This window comes from Elephas maximus, chromosome 3, assembly GCF_024166365.1.
Source record: "Elephas maximus indicus isolate mEleMax1 chromosome 3, mEleMax1 primary haplotype, whole genome shotgun sequence".
NCBI lineage: Eukaryota > Metazoa > Chordata > Mammalia > Proboscidea > Elephantidae > Elephas > Elephas maximus.
In genome coordinates, this window is record NC_064821.1 from 196,404,015 (window position 1) to 196,422,221 (window position 18,207).

General features: G+C 37.2%; 1 protein-coding gene across 1 annotated transcript; it reads left to right on the forward strand.

Annotated features, from left to right (window-relative positions):
* The first annotated feature begins 8,996 nt into the window (after window positions 1-8,996).
* On the forward strand, window positions 8,997-17,876 carry LOC126071499 (olfactory receptor 10R2). Its single transcript, XM_049875687.1, has 2 exons — window positions 8,997-9,023; window positions 16,929-17,876. Exons 1-2 carry the CDS (start codon window positions 8,997-8,999, stop codon window positions 17,874-17,876), a joined length of 975 nt encoding a protein of 324 aa, XP_049731644.1.
* The last annotated feature ends 331 nt before the right edge of the window (window positions 17,877-18,207 follow it).

Sequence of the window (18,207 nt, forward strand, 5' to 3'; positions counted from 1 at the left end):
CAGATCCTTATCAGGAATACCTTTGCATTATAATAGCCACCTTGTTCCCTGTAGGATTGAAAGCTGGAGACTGTGGATCACATATGCTTGGCTTGAGCTGGTTCTGTGTTTTTAGTCCCATTAGGGAAGGATTTTTGGTTTCTGGATTTTTTGTGGTTGCTTCTCTCAGGCCAGAAGAATGGGTTAGGAAAAGATCAAAAAAAAAAAAAAGGGGGAAAAAAAAACTGCGGAGCAGTTCTCCCTCTGGCTCAGGAAATTCCAATGTTAATGAAGCCGCCTGGGAAGGGGAGGGGAGGGTTCAGAAAAACAGGAGAGAGTAGCACCCCGGAATATAGACAAAGTTACTTATCTTGCTTGGGATGACTATTTTATCTGAGATTCCCGAGGGGCGTGGGATGACTGTTTTATCTGAGATTCCCAAGGGGTGCGTCAACTGTGTGCGCTGGCTGGGTAGAGATAGTCCCCGAGTGTCAGGCCTTTGTCCCGTGCTTGTGCTGTCTCGGAAGCCGTGGTCAGTTCCTCTGTTCCCAGTCCAAAGCCCAGCGCCAAGGTTCCCTGGCTGGGATGCCGCACTCCAGGCTCCAAAACCAGTCGCTGCCTCCCGGTGACTTCTCCTGTCAGCTGCATCGCTGCACTGCCTCTGTGCACTGGCTGGCTTCCCCCGAGGCCACTTCTGGGGGCTAGGGCTGCATCCCGTGTTTGCACCGTCTCAGGATGCCGTGCTCAGCTCCCCTGTGCCCAATCAAAGCCCAGTGCCAAGGTTTCCTGACTGGGATACTGACTCTAGGCTCCGAAAACAGTTGCAGCTTCCCCGTGGTTGTTCGTTCTTGGCCTCTGTCACTCAGGTCAACTCTTTAGATCTGTGTTTGATGGTCAGGGTTTGTAGATTGTCATGTATGTGATCGAGTCACTAGTTTTTCTGAGTCTTTGTTGCAAGAGGGATCCGAGGTAGCTTCTACCTAGTCAGCTATCTTGGCCCCCGATCTTATTTCTAGCTTTTTAAGGAAGCGCCAAATCGATTTCCGAAGTGGTTGTACCATTTGACATTCCCACCAGCAGAGGATAGGTGTTCCAATCTTTCCACAGCCTCTCCAACATTTATTGTTTTGTGTTTTTTGGATTAATGCCAACCTTGTTGGAGTGAGATGAAATCTCATTGTAGTTTTGATCTGCATTTCTCTAATGGCTAATGATCGTGAGCATTTCCTCATGTATCTGTTAGCTACTTAAATGTCTTTTTTAGTGAAGTGTCTATTCATATCTTTTGCCCATTTTTTAATAGGGTTGTTTGTCTTTTTGTAGTTGAGTTTTTGCAGTATCATGTAGATTTTAGAGATCAGACGCTGATTGGAAATATCATAGGTAAAAACTTTTTCCCAGTCTGTAGGTATTCTTTTTACTCTTTTGGTGAAGTCTTTGGATGACCATAGGTGTTTGATTTTTAGGAGATCCCAGTTATCTAATTTTTCTTCTGCGTTCTTAATAATGTTTTTATATCGTTTATGCCATGTATTACAGCTCCTAACATTGTCCCTATTTTTAGTTCCATGATCTTTATAATTTTAGATTTTATATTTGGGTCTTTGACCCATTTTGAGTTAGTTTTTGTGCATGGAGTGAGGTATGAGTCTTGTTTCATGTTTTTGCAGATGGATATCCAGTTATGGCAGCACCACTTGTTAAAAAGACTGTCTTTTTCCCCATTTAACTGTTTTGGGGCCTTTGTCAAATATCAACTGCTCATATGTGGATGGATTTATATAAGTCTGGATTCTCAATTCTGTTTCATTGGTCTATATGTATGTTGTTGTACCAGTACCAGGCTGTTTTGACTACTGTGGCAGTAGATAGAGTAAGGCCTTCCACTTTGTTCTTTTTCAGTAATTCTTTGTTTATCCTGGGCCTCTTTTCCTTCCATATGAAGTTGGTGATTTGTTTCTCCATCTCATTAAAGAATGTTGTTGGGATTTGGATCAGAATTGCATTAAACGTATAGATCGCTTTTGGTAGAATAGAGAGTTTTATAATGTGAAGTCTTCCTATCCATGAGTGAGGTACGTTTTTCCACTTATGTAAGTCTCTTTTGGTTTCTTGCTGAAGTGTACTGTAGTTTCCTTTGTATAAGTCTTTTACATCTCTGGTAAGATTTATTCTTAAGTATTTTATCTTCTTGGGGGCTACTGTAAATGGTATTGATTTGGTGATTTCCTCTTCGATGTTCTTTTTCTTGGTGTAGAGGAATCCAACTGATTTTTGTATGTTTATCTTGTATCCGCATACTCTGCTCAACGCTTCTATTAGTTTCAGTAGTTTTCTGGAGGATTCCTTAGGGTTTTCTGTGTATAAGATCATGGCATCTGCAAATAGAGACACTTTTACTTCTTCCTTGCCAGTCTGGATTCCCCTTATTTCTTTATGTAGCCTAATTGCTCTGGCTAGGGCCTCCTCCAAGACAATGTTGAATAAGAGCAGTAATAAAGGGAATCTTTGTCTGGTTCCCCATCTCATTGGGAATGCTTTCAGGCTTTCTCCATTTAGAGTGATGTTGGCTGTTGGCTTTGTATAAATGCCCTTTATTATGTTGAGGAATTTTCCTTGTATTCCTATTTTGCTGAGAGTTTTTATCATGAATGGGTGTTGAACTTTTGCAAATGCCTTTTCTGCATCAATTGATAAGATCATGTGATTCTTTTATTTATGTGGTGGATTACATGAATTGTTTTTCTAATGTTGAACCTTCCCTGCATACCTGGTATGAATCCCACTTGGCCATGGTGATTTATCTTTTTGATATGTTGTTGAATTCTGTTGGCTAGAATTTTGTTGAGGATTTTTGCATCTACTTTCATGAGGGATATAGGTCTATAATTTTCTTTTCTTGTGGTGTCTTTACCTGGTTTTGGTATGGTATCAGGGATATGGTGGTTTCATAGAATGAGTTTGGTAGTGTTCCATCCTTTTCTATGCTCTGAAATACCTTTAGTAGTAGTGGTGGTAATTCTTCTCTGAAAGTTTGGTAGAATTCTGCAGTGAAGCCGTCCGGACCGGGACTTTTTTTTGTTGGGAATTTTTTGATTACCTTTTCAATCTCTTCTTTTGTTATGGGTCTATTTAGTTGTTCTTCATCAGTTTGTGTTAGTTTAGGTAGGTAGTGTGTTTCTAGGAATTCATCCATTTCTTCTAGTTTTTCAAATTTGTTAAAGTATAATTTTTCTTAGTAATCTGATATGATTCTTTTAATTTCAGTTGGGTCTCTTGTAATATCGCCCATCTCATTTCTTATTTGGGTTATTTGCTTACTCTCCTGTTTTTCATTTGTCAGTTTGGACAATGGTTTATCAATTTTGTTGATTTTTTCAAAAAGCCAGCTTTTGGTCTTATTAATTCTTTCAATTGTTTTTCTATTTTCTATTTCATTTAGTTCAGCTCTAATTTTCATTATTTGTTGTCTTCTGATGCCTGAGGGTTTCTTTCGTTGCTCTCTTTCAATTTGTTCAAGTTGTAGGCATAATTCTTTGATTTTGACCCTTTCTTCTTCTTGGATGTGTGCGTTTATTGATTTAAATTGATCTCTGAGCACTGCTTTTGCTGTGTCCCAAAGTTTCTGATAGGAAGTGTTTTCATTCTCATTGGTTTCTATGGATTTCTTTATTCCATGCTTAATGTCTTCTATAATCCAGTCGTTTTTGAGCAGGGTATTGTTCAGTTTCCAAGTGTTTGATTTCTTTTCCCTGCTTTTCCTGTTATTGATTTCTACTTCTATGGCCTTACAGTCAGAGAAGATGGTTTATAATATTTCAATGTTTTGGATTCTGCTACGGCTTGCTTTATGACCTCATATGTGTCTATTCTAGAGAATGTTCCATGTCTACTACAAAAGAAAGCATATTTGGTTGCTGTTGGGTGGAATGTTCTGTATATGTCTATGAGGTCAAGCTGGTTGATTGTGGCATTTAGATCTTCCTTGTCTTTTTTTGTCTTTATTGAGCTTCTTTCTGGATGTCCTGTCCTTCACCAAAAGTGGTGTTTTGAATTTTCCTACTATTATTGTGGAGTTGTCTATCTTACTTTTCAATGCTGATAGAGTTTGTTTTATGTATCTTGCAGCCCTGTCATTGGGTGGAAAAATATTTAATCTAGTTATATCTTCTTGATGTATTTTCCTTTAATCATTACATAGTGTCCTTCCTTATTCTTTCTGATGGATTTAACTTTAAAGTCTATTTTTTTAGAAATTAATATTGCCACTGCTGCTCTTTTTTGATTGTTATTTGCTTGATATATTTTTTTCCATCCTTTGAGTTTTAGTTTGTTTGTGTCTGTAAGCCTAAGGTGTGTCTCTTGTAGGCAGCATATAGATGGATCTTGTTTTTTAATCCATTCTGCCACTCTCTGTCTCTTTATTGGTGCTTTTAGTCCATTTACATTCAGGGTAATTATGGGTAGGTATGTTTTTTTTTTATGAATTTGGTGCTATCATTTTGATGTCTTTTTTTGTCTGTTGTTGACAGTTTCTTTTTCCAACTTGATTTTATATGCCAAGTAGATTTTCTTCATATATTGTCCTTTCCTCATATTTGTTGTTGTGAATTTTGTTTCTGCTGAGTCCATATTTTTCCCTCGTATTTTATTTTGTTGAGTAGGATAGTTTTTCTCCTTTGTGTTTACCTTATTATTTTCCCCTATTTTTCTAAAATTGAAACTAACTTATTTCTTTGTGTCACCGTATCATCCTCTTCATATGGAAGGTGTATGATTACATTTCTTAGTCCCTCTTTACTATTTCAGTGTTGTCTTCTTTTATATAACAACATTGCTGTTACCCTGTTTTGGGCTTTTTTTTTTTTTATATAATGTTGCTTTGTTTTTTTTGATTTCCCTGTCTGGGTTGACTTCTGGTTGCTCTGCCCAGTGTTCTAGTCTTGGGGTGATACCTGATATTATTGATTTTCTAACCAAAGAACTCCCTTTAGTATTTCTTGTAGTTTTGTTTTGGTTTTTATGAATTCCCTAAACTTCTGTTTATCTGGAAATGACTTAATTTCACCTTCATATTTAAGGGACAGTTTTGCTGGGTATATGATTCTTGGCAGGCAATTTTTTTCCTTGAATTTTTTAAATATGTCATCCCACTGCCTTCTTGCCTGCATGGTTTCTGCTGAGTAGTCCAAGTTTATTCTCATTGGCTCTCCTTTGTAGGTGACTTTTCATTTATCCCTCACTGCTCTTATAATTCTCTATTTATCTTTCATTTTGGCAAGTTTGATTATAATATGTCTTGGTGACTTTCTTTTAACATCTGTCTTATGTGGAGTTCAATGAGCATCTTGGATAGGTATCTTCTCATCTTTCATGATATCAGTGAAGTTTTCTGCCAACAAATCTTCAACAATTCTCCCTGTGTTTTCTGTTATCCCTCCCTGTTCTGGTACTCCAATCACTCATAGGTTATTTCTCTTGATAGAGTCCCACATGATTCTTAAGGTTTCTTCATTTTTTAAAATTCTTTCATCTGATTTTTCTTCAAATATAGTAGTGCCAAGTGATTTATGTTCGAGTTCCAAAATTCTAGCTTCTACTTGCTCAAGTCTGCTCCTCTGACTTTCTATTGAGTTGCCGTCTTTTGTAATTTTATTGTTAATCTTCTGAATTTCTGATTGCTGTCTGTCTATGGGTTTTTCCAGCTTATTAAACTTTTCATTATGTTCCTGAATAATCTTTCTAATTTCTTCAATTGCTTTATCTGTGTGTTCCTTGGCTTTTCCTGTGGCTTTTCTCATTTCCTTCCTGATGTCTTGAAGGGTTCTGTATATTAAACTTTTGTATTCTGCATCTGGTAATTCCAGGAATGCACTTTCATCTAGAAGATCCCTGGATTCTTTGTTTTGAGAGCCTGTTGAGGTGATTATGGTCTGTTTCTTTATGTGACTTGAGATTGACTGCTGTCTCTGAGCCATCTATAAGTTATTGTATTAGTTTTTGCTTGCTGACTGTGTCATAGCTTCTTGCTTTGTTTTGTTTTGGTATACCCCTATGGGTTGCTTGAGTGAGCTAGCTTGATTATTTTTGCCTTTGGCTCTCTCATGTCCTGTCCCCAGATGGCTAGAGCTGTTATCATTTATATCAGTCTAGGAGCCCAGTCAGTTTTCTTGTATGTATTCGACTCAGGTTTCCAGGTAGCTGATCAACAAGTGTGTGGTACAGGCTCTGTCCTACAGTCTTAGAGGAGCAGGGGTGATTGGTGTATATACTGGTATCTGATTGCAGCAGGGGGTCACTCTCTGAACAAGGCAGGGGGCTAAGAACTGACCCCTGAGTGTCTCTGAGGAAAATGCATCCCTGTTCCCTAGTCCATGCAGGTGGGTGGGTTTTGCAGATGGACCATGGGGACCCAAAGTTTTTGTTGTAAGGACTGGGAGGTATCAGTTATCTTTGGACCCCTGTTGCAGGTGGCTGGGTGACCTGAGTTAAGCTTGAGTCCTTAGGTCCATGATGTGGGTAGGTGGGGACCTTGTTTAATAAGCAAAGCAGTGTCAAACATCAAACACCCACCTCTCCACTGCACAGCTGAAATGGTTCGTCTGCCAACAATGGCCTGTTCTCCTGAAATAAGCCCACACAGGTCCATGCAGAAGTGAAAGGTGCTCAAATTCCACGGATGGTTCATGCCTGGACAGGAGCTGCTTCTGTCCTGAGCTTCCCCGGTTAGTCAAGCTAGAAAATTATCTTTTCCCCCAAGTGCAAATTTTTCCTTCTCCAAGGCCGGGAGGATGGCTCTAGGTGCTCAACAGGTCCTATCTCAGGACCAGGGAATTCAGTTGCTGAAGCTGGTTTGTGGGTGGGGGGGGGAGTGAGTTAAAATATATGTAAGTACTTAGCTTTTGCCGAGAGCACTGTTCTCCTCAGGTTATGGAGGTGTGAGTGGGCTGTGTGGCTGGCTGCTTCTCCCTGAGGAAACTGTGGCTGAACGCTAGCACCAGCCCGCCGCTGCCGCCACCACTCTGGGAATGGCGCCTGAGGGTTCCATGCGATTCAGTTCCGGTAACTCCTCTCTGCTTCTGAACTGTCTCTTCCACCCCCTGCCCCTCAGTTTGGTTTCTAAGCTCCCAGCTTGTCACAAATATACTCATTTCACTTATTTTTTTGGGTCTTTGTTGTAAAGAGGGCTCGCCGGAAGAGTCTGTCTATTCCGCCATCTTGGCTCCGCCCATGTAATTGGTTTATGTGTCCATTCTCGGCTTCCACCAGAAGGTAACTTCCAGAGGGTGTGGTGAGGCTCCTGTTCCAGTGCTGGAGTTGGAGCGGTGTCAAGGCAAAGGCTGTGTGTGCCCGGGCAAGGAGGCTAGAATGCGCTCCTGAATATGAACTTCTTGAAGGCATGGATTTTATATTAACTACAACCTTGTCTGCCCAGTTCCTTGTACAGTAACTGGCATGAAACAGGTCAAATGTTTGTCTTATGAATGACCTTGCCTATGATTAGACAGCAGTAAGTGAGGAAGCTGCTTCCTGATGCTAATGTTTGTTGTGCAAAACAACTTGCCATCCATCATCAGGTCCAGAATCTGGCTATCTGGCCCAATTCTCTGAGGAGACAGTCCCAATAACCTTCAGAGTTTGAAGAGATTCCAAATTAAAGTCATCTTTCTCTGTGAATGTCAACTTCATCTACCTAGTAGCCAAGCCATACACTTGGGAGTCATCTTCACCACTCTTTTTCTAATCATACCTGTCACTAACTCCTGTAGATTTACTGACTTAAAGTTTCTCAGTCACATCCCTTCTTTATTTCCATGGCTTTACTCTTTCTTCTTTGGATTGGTGCAAGAACTTCAAGTCTAGGTGTTCCCAGTCCATTCTTCTTCTGCTGCCAGGCTGACCCAAATTAAATTAGATAATATGTGAAACATTTAGAACAGTGTCTGGCATATGGTGAGCACTATTGAAATGTTGATTATCATTTTCACTAACATCATCCTCTTTCTAAAACTTGAATCTCGTCAGATGATATCCTAGAGTATAAATCCTTCAACAGATCCTAACAGATTTGAAAGTAAATTTTAACTCAGTAAGTTAAAATTTCTTGCCAAAAGTACTTTCTGTTCCAAATCGTGACACATTGTTTCATGTCTCCTTACCTTTATATTTATTATTTCATATTTTCTTGCAAATTACTTAGAGGCTTTCCTGATATAACACATTTCATGACAGAAACTAGGAACTAAAATAGATGTTTTTGGAATGAATCAATACATAAATGTTGTCTCTGGTTCTTGCACATGTATGCTCCCACACTATTTTCCATCCCCCAGATATTCTCTTTGCTGCTGTCACTGCTGGATCTACAAGAACCTGCAAGTCTGTTGGTCTACCATTTCTCAAAGCTTACTCCTCCCCTTGAAATGGAGGCTAGCACTGGAAGAGCATAAAACCAAAACCCTGATGCCATAGAGTCTATTCCAACTCCCAGCGACTCTATAGGACAGAGTAGAACTATCCCACAAGGTTTCCAGGGGGAGGCTAGCGGATTCAAACTGTTGAACTTTTTGTTAGTAGCCAAGCTCTTAACCACTGCACCACCAAGTGCCTTCAACCAAAGTGTGAATAAACAAGGACTGTAGGAAGGGACTTTTGGGAGGAAGGGGTGCTACTGGATATTTTCTGCTGAGAGTGACCCATAGCCTCCAGATTTCTAATGTGTCACTTCTTTAGGGATTCTAAAATAGGAAACCAAATAATTCTTTGAGTCTATCTCATGGGTTCATCTCTTTGGCAAGAGAGCCTTGAGGTCCATTTTCCCCTTGGATCACAATTATTCATTGAGGGGGGTGGGGGCAGGATCTGTGTTAGGAGCAATGTGATAATGGCTCCCTAGGGTGCTGGGTAGCAAAATTACCAAGCAGGGTATTGAAATTGTAATGCTAACGACCAGAATATAGCCTATTATTATCACTCAAAAGGGTCATAGCTGTGTCAGGCTATGCAGAAGAGCCATAATGGACACTGTTCTAGGAAGTGAGGTGGTGAGTCTTGTGCTGCTGGTTTAAAAAAAAATAGGAGAATGGAAGGAAGGCTTTAACACATACTGGGAGTGGTGATAATTATGGAGAATCACTTGGACATTTATGTAAGACCTTGGATTGTGTGTCCATGGGCAAATAGTGTAGCTCATTTGAACTTCACTGCTGTGATTCAGAGACAGGACAACTGCATTCAACTCTTCCCTACACTCAAATTTTGAGCAACTTGAAATTCTTTTGCATTGGGAACTTGTTCTTATTTCATAAATGGCTTAAAAATTACTCCTTAAATTATCTCAAATCTAAAGCGCATCTGTGTCATCTCAAAAATCAGAACTAGTCATGCCTTTTACGTTGTGTTCAATTCAGAAATTGTGGAGATTTTAGTACTGTGGTCTATGTATCCATGATAAGGAAGGATTGGGAGAGACAATAGGAAAGGTAGTTGGATGGAGAGACAAGATAGTAGTGCTCAGAGTGGGGTCTTAATGTTAGGAAAAAAATATTAGAGATATCATAGAATGGCCATAGGCTATATCTATAGCACCAATTCAAGGACAGAATAAAGGAAATGTTTCTTTAGGGCTTATTATGTGTGATTCTGGCTTACATTTTTTCCTCACACTGTCCATTAATCCCCATAATTTTCCAATTTCAGAGGAGAAAACTAAGATTCAAGACGACTAAATGATTTACTCAAAGAAAATACTGAAATAAAGAATGTGGACTCAGACTTTTTTACACTTTATCTTGTGCTTTTTTTTCACAACACATCTTTCTCTAGCTTTTTTGCTCATTGGATGTACCTTCAGCATCTACATGACAAATACCTACAAATAGTTTTCATGATTTATGTATATGTTAATTTGTTTCATAAATGATTTGCTCGCATAGATTTTGAAGATTTGTTCTTTGTTAGGAACGTTGATGCTGAGTTACAGATATGCATGAGAAGGCATGGTGCCTGGCACAGAACTTTTGTTAAATGATCTCTGCCTTGAGATCTCAGAGCTCAAATTGTCCTGGCAAGAAGGAAATGATAATAGATTGTTGTCTAGAATGTGAGAAGTTCTAAAATGTAAGTTTCATAAGGTCAGGGTCTTTGTTTTGTTTGCTGATGTATCCCAGGAACCAAATAGAGTAACTGGGACTTAGTATGTGCTCAGTAAGTTTGTGTTGATTTGAAAGAAGAGCTAACAGAACCTGACTTGGGAGTGAATTGTTTGTTTTTGTTCTTTTTCCTGAGATATCAGAGGATCTGCTCAAACACAGGCAAAGGCATAAAATTTGGTATAAAATTTTGGAACTGGAAGAGATGAATTTGTAGTAAGAAATCAGGTTATCCATAGCATTTTCATCTTTTTCTTGAAGAGCTTAGAATTTTATAGAGTTTTGAGTAAGAAGATATTTTTAAGTTGTAAATTTTGATATCCCTGGGTCTTGAAATGTACCACTTTTTCCCATTTGAACTGTTCATTTTCCAACAAGGTTGCTGCTGAGTCAGGTGGTCAGTCCATGTAAAAATGGCGTGGGGGTGGTGTCTGACCTCCTCTAACTTCACAATTGGGGAAGGAGGCCATGGCAAGAAAGGCCACACGGAAGTGGGCTATCACACTACAGGCCATCGTGTTATATATTCTTTATTCATAGCTCCTCCGGCAAGACAGAGTAAGAAATATATTTTACATACTTAGCATGCACAGATACAAACACAAAATGAAAGAAAACATTCACTTTAAATAAAAGTTACACTAATACTCTGTGTAATTTTCCTTTATCTATCTGCTATTTGACTTTTAAAGCTGCTGATTGTTGACCGTAAAATTGATTCTATAACCCTGTGAATAAGCATATAATTTTAAAATCACTGTCTTAGAATGGCAGATTTGTTTAGGGAGGGCAGAGCCGGGTTAGAAAAATAAGAGTAAAAGAAAATCATAGCACTAAGAGAATGCTCAGGTTTTAGGTTTTCTATGTAGCAGGCACAGTTTTAAGAAATTTGCATATGCTAATATATTTAATTCTCCCAACAGCCCATTTTTCAAGTGAGAAAACTAACACAGAGAGGTTAAGTAACTTGTTGAAGGTCACTCAATCACCAAATGGAAGAAGTGGGACCCAAACCCAAGTTATTGGGCCCCAGATTCTGTAGTCTCAGCCACTACTCATTATTGGCTTTCTTACATCTAATACTATGACTTCCAGATTTTCCTTGTTATAAGTACGTATTTATACATAAACCTTTTATAGTAGGGTAGACTTTCAGAAATGGAACTACTGGAACAAATTGAATGACTGTATTTAAGAGTCTTGATATATTTTGGTGCGTTTCTTTGTATAAATTTATAACCAATTTAGAATCCCATTAAAAAATATTTTTGTTGCTTATCATATAAACCAGATCTCCAGTAATTTCATAAGTGTAAAGGGTTTTTCAGTTCAATTTTAATTTTCAGTACATTTAAATAAAGCAAAACTAATTTTTAAATGTTTGATGCATTTTATTTCTTATTTTATGAATTGTATGCTTATATTCTTTTTATCCATTATCTACTTTAGAATTTTTGTTATTCTCTCAATTGGTTTGTAATATTTATTAGTATTAACATTTGACAGATATATTTTTCAATTTGTTTTTTGTTTTCTAATATTTCTGATTAGGTTTTTGATATACACAAACATTTCATGTAGTCAAATTTTTGGTTATTTACTATTTTCTGATTACTCTTCATTATCCTTAAGCTTAGCTTTTCAAATTTTCCATTCAGAGATACATTTTTTTCTGATCCTTTAAATTTTTTTTGCATTTTATAACATATTCGTAAGAATTTATTTTTGGATTTTATGTGAGTTATAGTTTGAAACTGATTTTGTCTATGTATTAAAGAAGCATTTATTCAGTAACTAATATGTATCAGGAACAGTTTATATGGCTTTGGCATCATCTTGTGGATAAAGGTTTATTGAACTTCTTTATGAAACAATATGGGTGTGGTGTCTTTTTTGAGGGATTGCTCTTTGATAATATTCTGTACTTTTTCTACGGAAGTTAGTCTATGTAACTATTTTTATTTCTATTGAGGTCATGTCTATGAATTATCTTCTACAAAACTATTGATTGCATCTAGCTTTTTAAATTTCTTTCAAAAATTTGTGTGAAAGATTCTATTATGATGTTTGAACATGTCTTTGAAATGTTTATTCCCTTTGTTATTTTGTACAATGTATATTTGTGCTTTCTCTTAATTTTTTTAGAATAAAATAGTAGTAGATTGTTTCCTTTGTCTACATTTTTCAAAGATCAATGTAGGTGCATATAAACGTATGAGTGTATGTATGTATCTGTGTTTGCATGTATATATTCTAGTGTTTTCTGTATTATCATTTTAATTGTATTGTTTAATTCATTTTAATTTTTAAATTTGTTATTTTGTAACTTTCTGATGTTTTATTTGTTATTATTTTTTTTCATTTTTATTGGTAAAAATATTTAAGGATAGGAACTTTCCTCTGATCTCTGCTTTAATTTTAGCTTATACATATATTCTAATATATAGCGTATAACTGATATTATTTTCTAAACTTATTTCATTTTACTTTGTATTTATACTTTGACCTAGTAATTGCTTATGAAAATGAAATTGTTCATGAAAATGAAAGAGCATTTTTACTTTATTGGTCATTGGTAATTTTAATAAATTGGGATCAGTGAGGGTTGTTTATATCATTTCCACATTGTGACATTGTTTGAAGTTTTCTTTGTGGCATAATCCACAGTCAACATTCATGAATACTTCATGTACCTTGAAAAAAAAGTATATATACTTCTTTGTTAGGATGCAAAGTTCAATACATACCCATAAAATATACTTCACTGATTTTGAACTCTTCAAGTCTCCCAAATCCTTACTTATATATATATTTTTTACTCTTCTGAACAGAGTGCTGTGTTTGTTTCCCATTATTAGTGTGTCTGCCTGGTTCTCCTTGTAAATATTTTATAATCTCTGTCTTACGAAGGTTGCACCTGTGTTTTTTAGGACATGAACTCATGTTTATTATAATTTTATTGTGAATTGTAGCTGTTAGCATTAAAAACATATATATATATTTTCATATAATGCTACTGAATTTTAAATTTACAGATATAAATATCATAACCCTTACTTTTAAGGTTTCTGTTATATTGGTATAATTTGCTCATGTCTTTATTTTTGCCTTTCTGAATCAATTGGTAATAAATGTGTCTCTTATCTAATGCATATAGTTAAGGTTTGCCTTTCAGAATCTATCCCATGGCTTTTTTTCTTTAGTCCCTTTTTCTAAACAAACAAACAAAACCCATTACATTCAAGTAGATTCCAACTTACAGCGACCCCATAGGATAGAGTAGAACTGCCTCACAAGATTTCTAAGGCCTGTAATCTTTATGGATCGATGGCACTGTTTTTTTTTTTTTTTAATCTTTATGGAAGCAGAATGCCACATCTTTCTGCCTTGGAGCAGCAGTGGGTTTGATCACTGACCTTTCAGTTAGCAGCCGAGCACTTAACCACTGCACCATCAGGGCTCCTTTGCTTTTTCTAAGGTATTCATTATTTGGTTTATCAGTGTTAAATGACAGCCATTGAGTCTCATCTATTTTATTCAGCAATAAGTAAGCTTTCTCTACTTCACCATTTCTCTTTTCCATTTCTTATTTTTTAAAATGTGCTATTTTTAATTTTTTAGGCATATAACTTTTATATGCTATGCTTCTACCCTTATTCTCACACGTTTGGGTCTTGGATTTACGGTTAGATATCTTTACTCAGTGTCCACAAGTAGTCCTTCCGTGCAAGGACCCATGAATTCCTGTGAATGGAGCTCTTCATGTAGTGACTTCACCAAGAAAAGCTAGTCATTTTGAATATTCCTGGAGTGTAAGCAGGTTTAAAATTATTTTTATATAGCTCTGCCAGTGAAAATTCTTGGTCAAACTTGAATTTCTTGAGAACATCAACATTCTTTCATTGTGCATTTTATATTTCTGTGAAGAAATTTGATTCCAATATGATTTTTTTATTGCTAGTGACCTATTTGTTCAAAGGCATTGACACTTTTTCCTTATATTTAAATGTTAACAATTTTACTAGGATATGTCTCAGAGTTGACTGTTTGATCCATTTTCCCAAATAAATGATGTATCTTTCAATATATAGATGTAGGTCTTCTTTTATTTCAGGAAAACTTTCTTTAATAATAGTTTTAAATAATCAGTTTGCTTTACTGGGACTGCAATAATATTTATGTTGCATCTGCTTTGTCTTTCCTTGTCTATACTTTCTCTCTAATCCTTTTAAAGTATTTCTCTATTTCATTTAATTTCTTAATATCTGTAGTTTTGCTAGTTTTCTTCTGTTGTTCTTTTTGTTTTTGTTCATTTGTTTTGTTTTTGAGTTGTCATTTACTGAACTGTATTAGATATTTTCATGATTTGCTTCTTTTCCTACCCTTTATGTTTATTCTCCCTTTTTTATGTTCCAGAATGTTTTATCTCATATTGTGTTAGGGTTTTTCTTTTTGCTAATCCTTGATTACAGGTAAATTTGTAATCCTTGATTAAAGATAAATTTGTCCCAGACTAGTATTTAAGAAGTTAAGTAAATAAATAATTAAAATTAAAAAAAAAATTTCTACTTGTTAGAAATCAGGTAGTAAATAGAATAAATTTGAACTAAAATATACACCACTAAAAAGTATTCTTCTTTTCCGAATTATCAAGTTTTAAGACTCTCACTAAAAACACAAAACTAAACCCACTGCTGTCAAGTCAATTCCAACTCCTAGCAATCTTGCAGGACAGAGCGGAACAGTCCCACAGGGTTTCTAAGGCTGTGATCTTTACGAAGGAACCCTCATGGCACAGTGGTTAAGAGCTCAGACTGCTAACCAAAAAGTTGGCAGTTTGAATCCACCAGTCGAAACCCTATGGGGAAGTTCTATAGGGTCATTATGAGTCAGAGTCTACTTGATGGCAACATGTTTGGTTAATCTTTACCAACGCAGACTGCCACAATCGCCCTGGAGCAGCTGGTGGGTTTGAACTACCAACCTTGTGGGCAGCAGAGCCCTTAACCACGGTGCCACTAGGCTCCATAAAAACTCACACTGGGGAATTAAAAGTAGTGTATGTTTCTTTACTTTTATTCTATAGAGAAGATTACTGAAAAATCCTGACCCCAAAATACTTATAAGTCTCTTCATGCCTCCATAACCCACGTACCCATTACCCACTGCCGTTGAGTCGATTCCGACTCATAGCGACCCTATAGGACAGAGTAGAACCGCCCCGTAGAGTTTCCAAGGAGTGCCTGGCGGATTCAAACTGCCGACCTCTTGGTTAGGAGCTGTAGTACTTAACCTCTAGCCACCAGGGTTTCCATAACCCACATACAATGTTTTTTTTTTAAAGTAGTTTATCTCTGAAAATTCAATGACTCTACAGCAGACCATGTTGTGTTCTAGGCTGGTGAATTCCAAAGGGAGCTATGAAAAACACAGGTGGCGATGAGTAAGGGAAGTGGAGGAGAAAGGTGGTAAGGATAACCCTGATCACTTAGGAAATAGTCTACATTTAGATAGAGACAATGTATCAAAATCAGTTTGCTTAATTTTTTTTTAATGTTTATATGGTAGTCCAAAGAGGAACATAAGTGAATTATCATCACTCTTAAACTAACTCTGTCTGTATTGAATTCCATAGACCCCAACCCCAATCTGTTGTTCATGGGCATAATCTTCTCTTCTGTTTGTGTATATTTATGTCATGGCTCTGTTTATTGGCTGTTGGAGATAAAATTGAGCACTAATAGCATGATAAACTCTAGCTTCACAGACTTAAAATGCAAACAATTTATAATTATTTTATAACAATTTTTGATGATCTGTGATGTGTTCCAAAAACACGTAGAGATCCTAAAGGACATCTAAGTTGATGAATATTAAATGAGTCTTAATGCCTCAATGGCCTCTATATAGTGATTAAAACAGACACATATACAAAAAGTTAAATCACTAAAACGATACCTATGGATGCCATCGAGTCAACTCCGACTGCTGTCGGGTCAATTCTAACTCACAGCAACCCACTAGGACAGAGTAGAACAATCCCACTGGGTTTCCAAGGCTGTAATCCTTACAGAAGCGGCCTGCCACATCTTCTCCAGGTGGGTTTGAACCACCAACCTTTCAGTTAGCAGCTGAGCGCTTAACTACTGCACCACCAGGGCTCTTTATGGATGCGCTATCCCCCTCTAAATAGCTCAATGGTTTTATTTTTAAAACAGCTTTGTTGAGGTAAACATTGCATGCCATAAAAATCATCCATTTTGAATGTACAATTCAGGGATATTTAGAAAATTCATAGAGTTGTGCAACCGTCACCACCATCCAGTGTTAGAAGTGTCCACACAGAGAGTAGAAGTGTGGAGGAGGCTAGCCCAGCTGCTCTCTCCATGGCTTTAGTTCCACTTTCTTTCTCAGATACAAGACTACAGTGGGTATGACACCGATTCTATTTTTTAGTCCTTAGCTCTGGGAACAATCATTTCTAGTAGTCTTAGAAACACCAAGTCAGGAAAACACAGGAAGAAACAGGAGTTAATTGAGTGCAGTAGTGATCTTAGTAGCCAGATAAAATTAAATGCATGGTAAATCTGAAAGACTGCCAAAACCAACAGAGAAAGCCAAAGTATCCAAAAAAATCATGCAGAGTTGAAAAGAGAGAAATAATCCTGTTCAGCCGAACTAAGATCCTACTACTCTGTGTTCCACCTCTATTCTCCTTTTCAGTTTAGGAGGAGAAATATCCTAACCTCTTATATCTGTGTACCTGAATATGGTTTATTTTATCTCTCCTCTCTGTAGGTCATGGCAGAAAACCTCACAATGGTCACTGAGTTCCTGTTAATAGGTTTTTCAAGCCTTGGTGAAATTCAGCTTGCCCTCTTTGTGGTTTTTCTCTTTCTGTATCTAGTCATTCTGAGTGGCAACGTCACCATCATCAGTATCATCCGCCTGGATCGAAACCTCCATACACCAATGTACTTCTTCCTTGGCATTCTCTCCACCTCTGAGACTTTCTACACCTTTGTGATTTTACCTAAGATGCTCATCAATCTACTTTCTGTGGCCAGGACAATGTCCTACACCTGCTGTGTCATTCAAATGTTCTTTTTCCTTGGCTTTGCTATTACCAACTGCCTGCTATTAGGTGTGATGGGTTATGATCGCTATGCTGCCATTTGTCACCCTCTGCATTACCCAATCCTTATGAGTTGGCAGATGTGTGGAAAACTGGCAGCTGCCTGTGGGTTTGGAGGTTTCTTGGCCTCCCTTATGGTAGTAAATTTAGTTTTTAGCCTTCCTTTCTGTAATGCAAACAAGGTCAACCATTACTTCTGTGACATCTCACCAGTCATTCGTCTGGCTTGCACCAATACCGATGTTCACGAATTTGTCATCTTCATCTGTGGAGTTCTCGTACTTGTGGTGCCTTTCTTCTTTGTGTGTACTTCTTATCTCTGCATCTTGAGGACTATCCTGAAGATTCCCTCAGTTGAGGGGCGGAAGAAATCCTTTTCCACATGTTCCTCTCACCTCACTGTTGTCATTATTCACTATGGTTGTGCTTCCTTCATCTACCTAAGGCCTACAGCAAGCTATGTGTCCAATAAGGACAGGCTAGTGACAGTGATATACACCATTGTCACTCCATTACTAAATCCCATGGTATACAGCCTCAGAAACAAGGATGTCCAGTTTGCTCTCAGAAGAGTGTTAGGAAAGAAAGTAACTTTAAAATCATGTAAATGAAATATTATTTTAGATGCTATAATAAGTAATGCCTTTTTTATCACATGTGCACTATAACTGTAACTAATTCTTGAAAAACATAACTATATAAGATGCACACCATAAAATGTATTTTGTTCTCACTCTCCTTTTAAATTCAATCTATGGGCTAATACTTTTCAGCTTTTTGAGTGGAATCTCAGGGAGGTTGAGGCATAATTTCCCAACTCACTGTAAAAACTAAAAGTCTAAATTTCATTTCATGTTAAACTTTTTTCCCTTCTTCTGTAAGTCAGGAAGTCTACAGTGGAACCAAGTTGGCGGGGGTGGGGAAAAGATTCCATTTTCTATA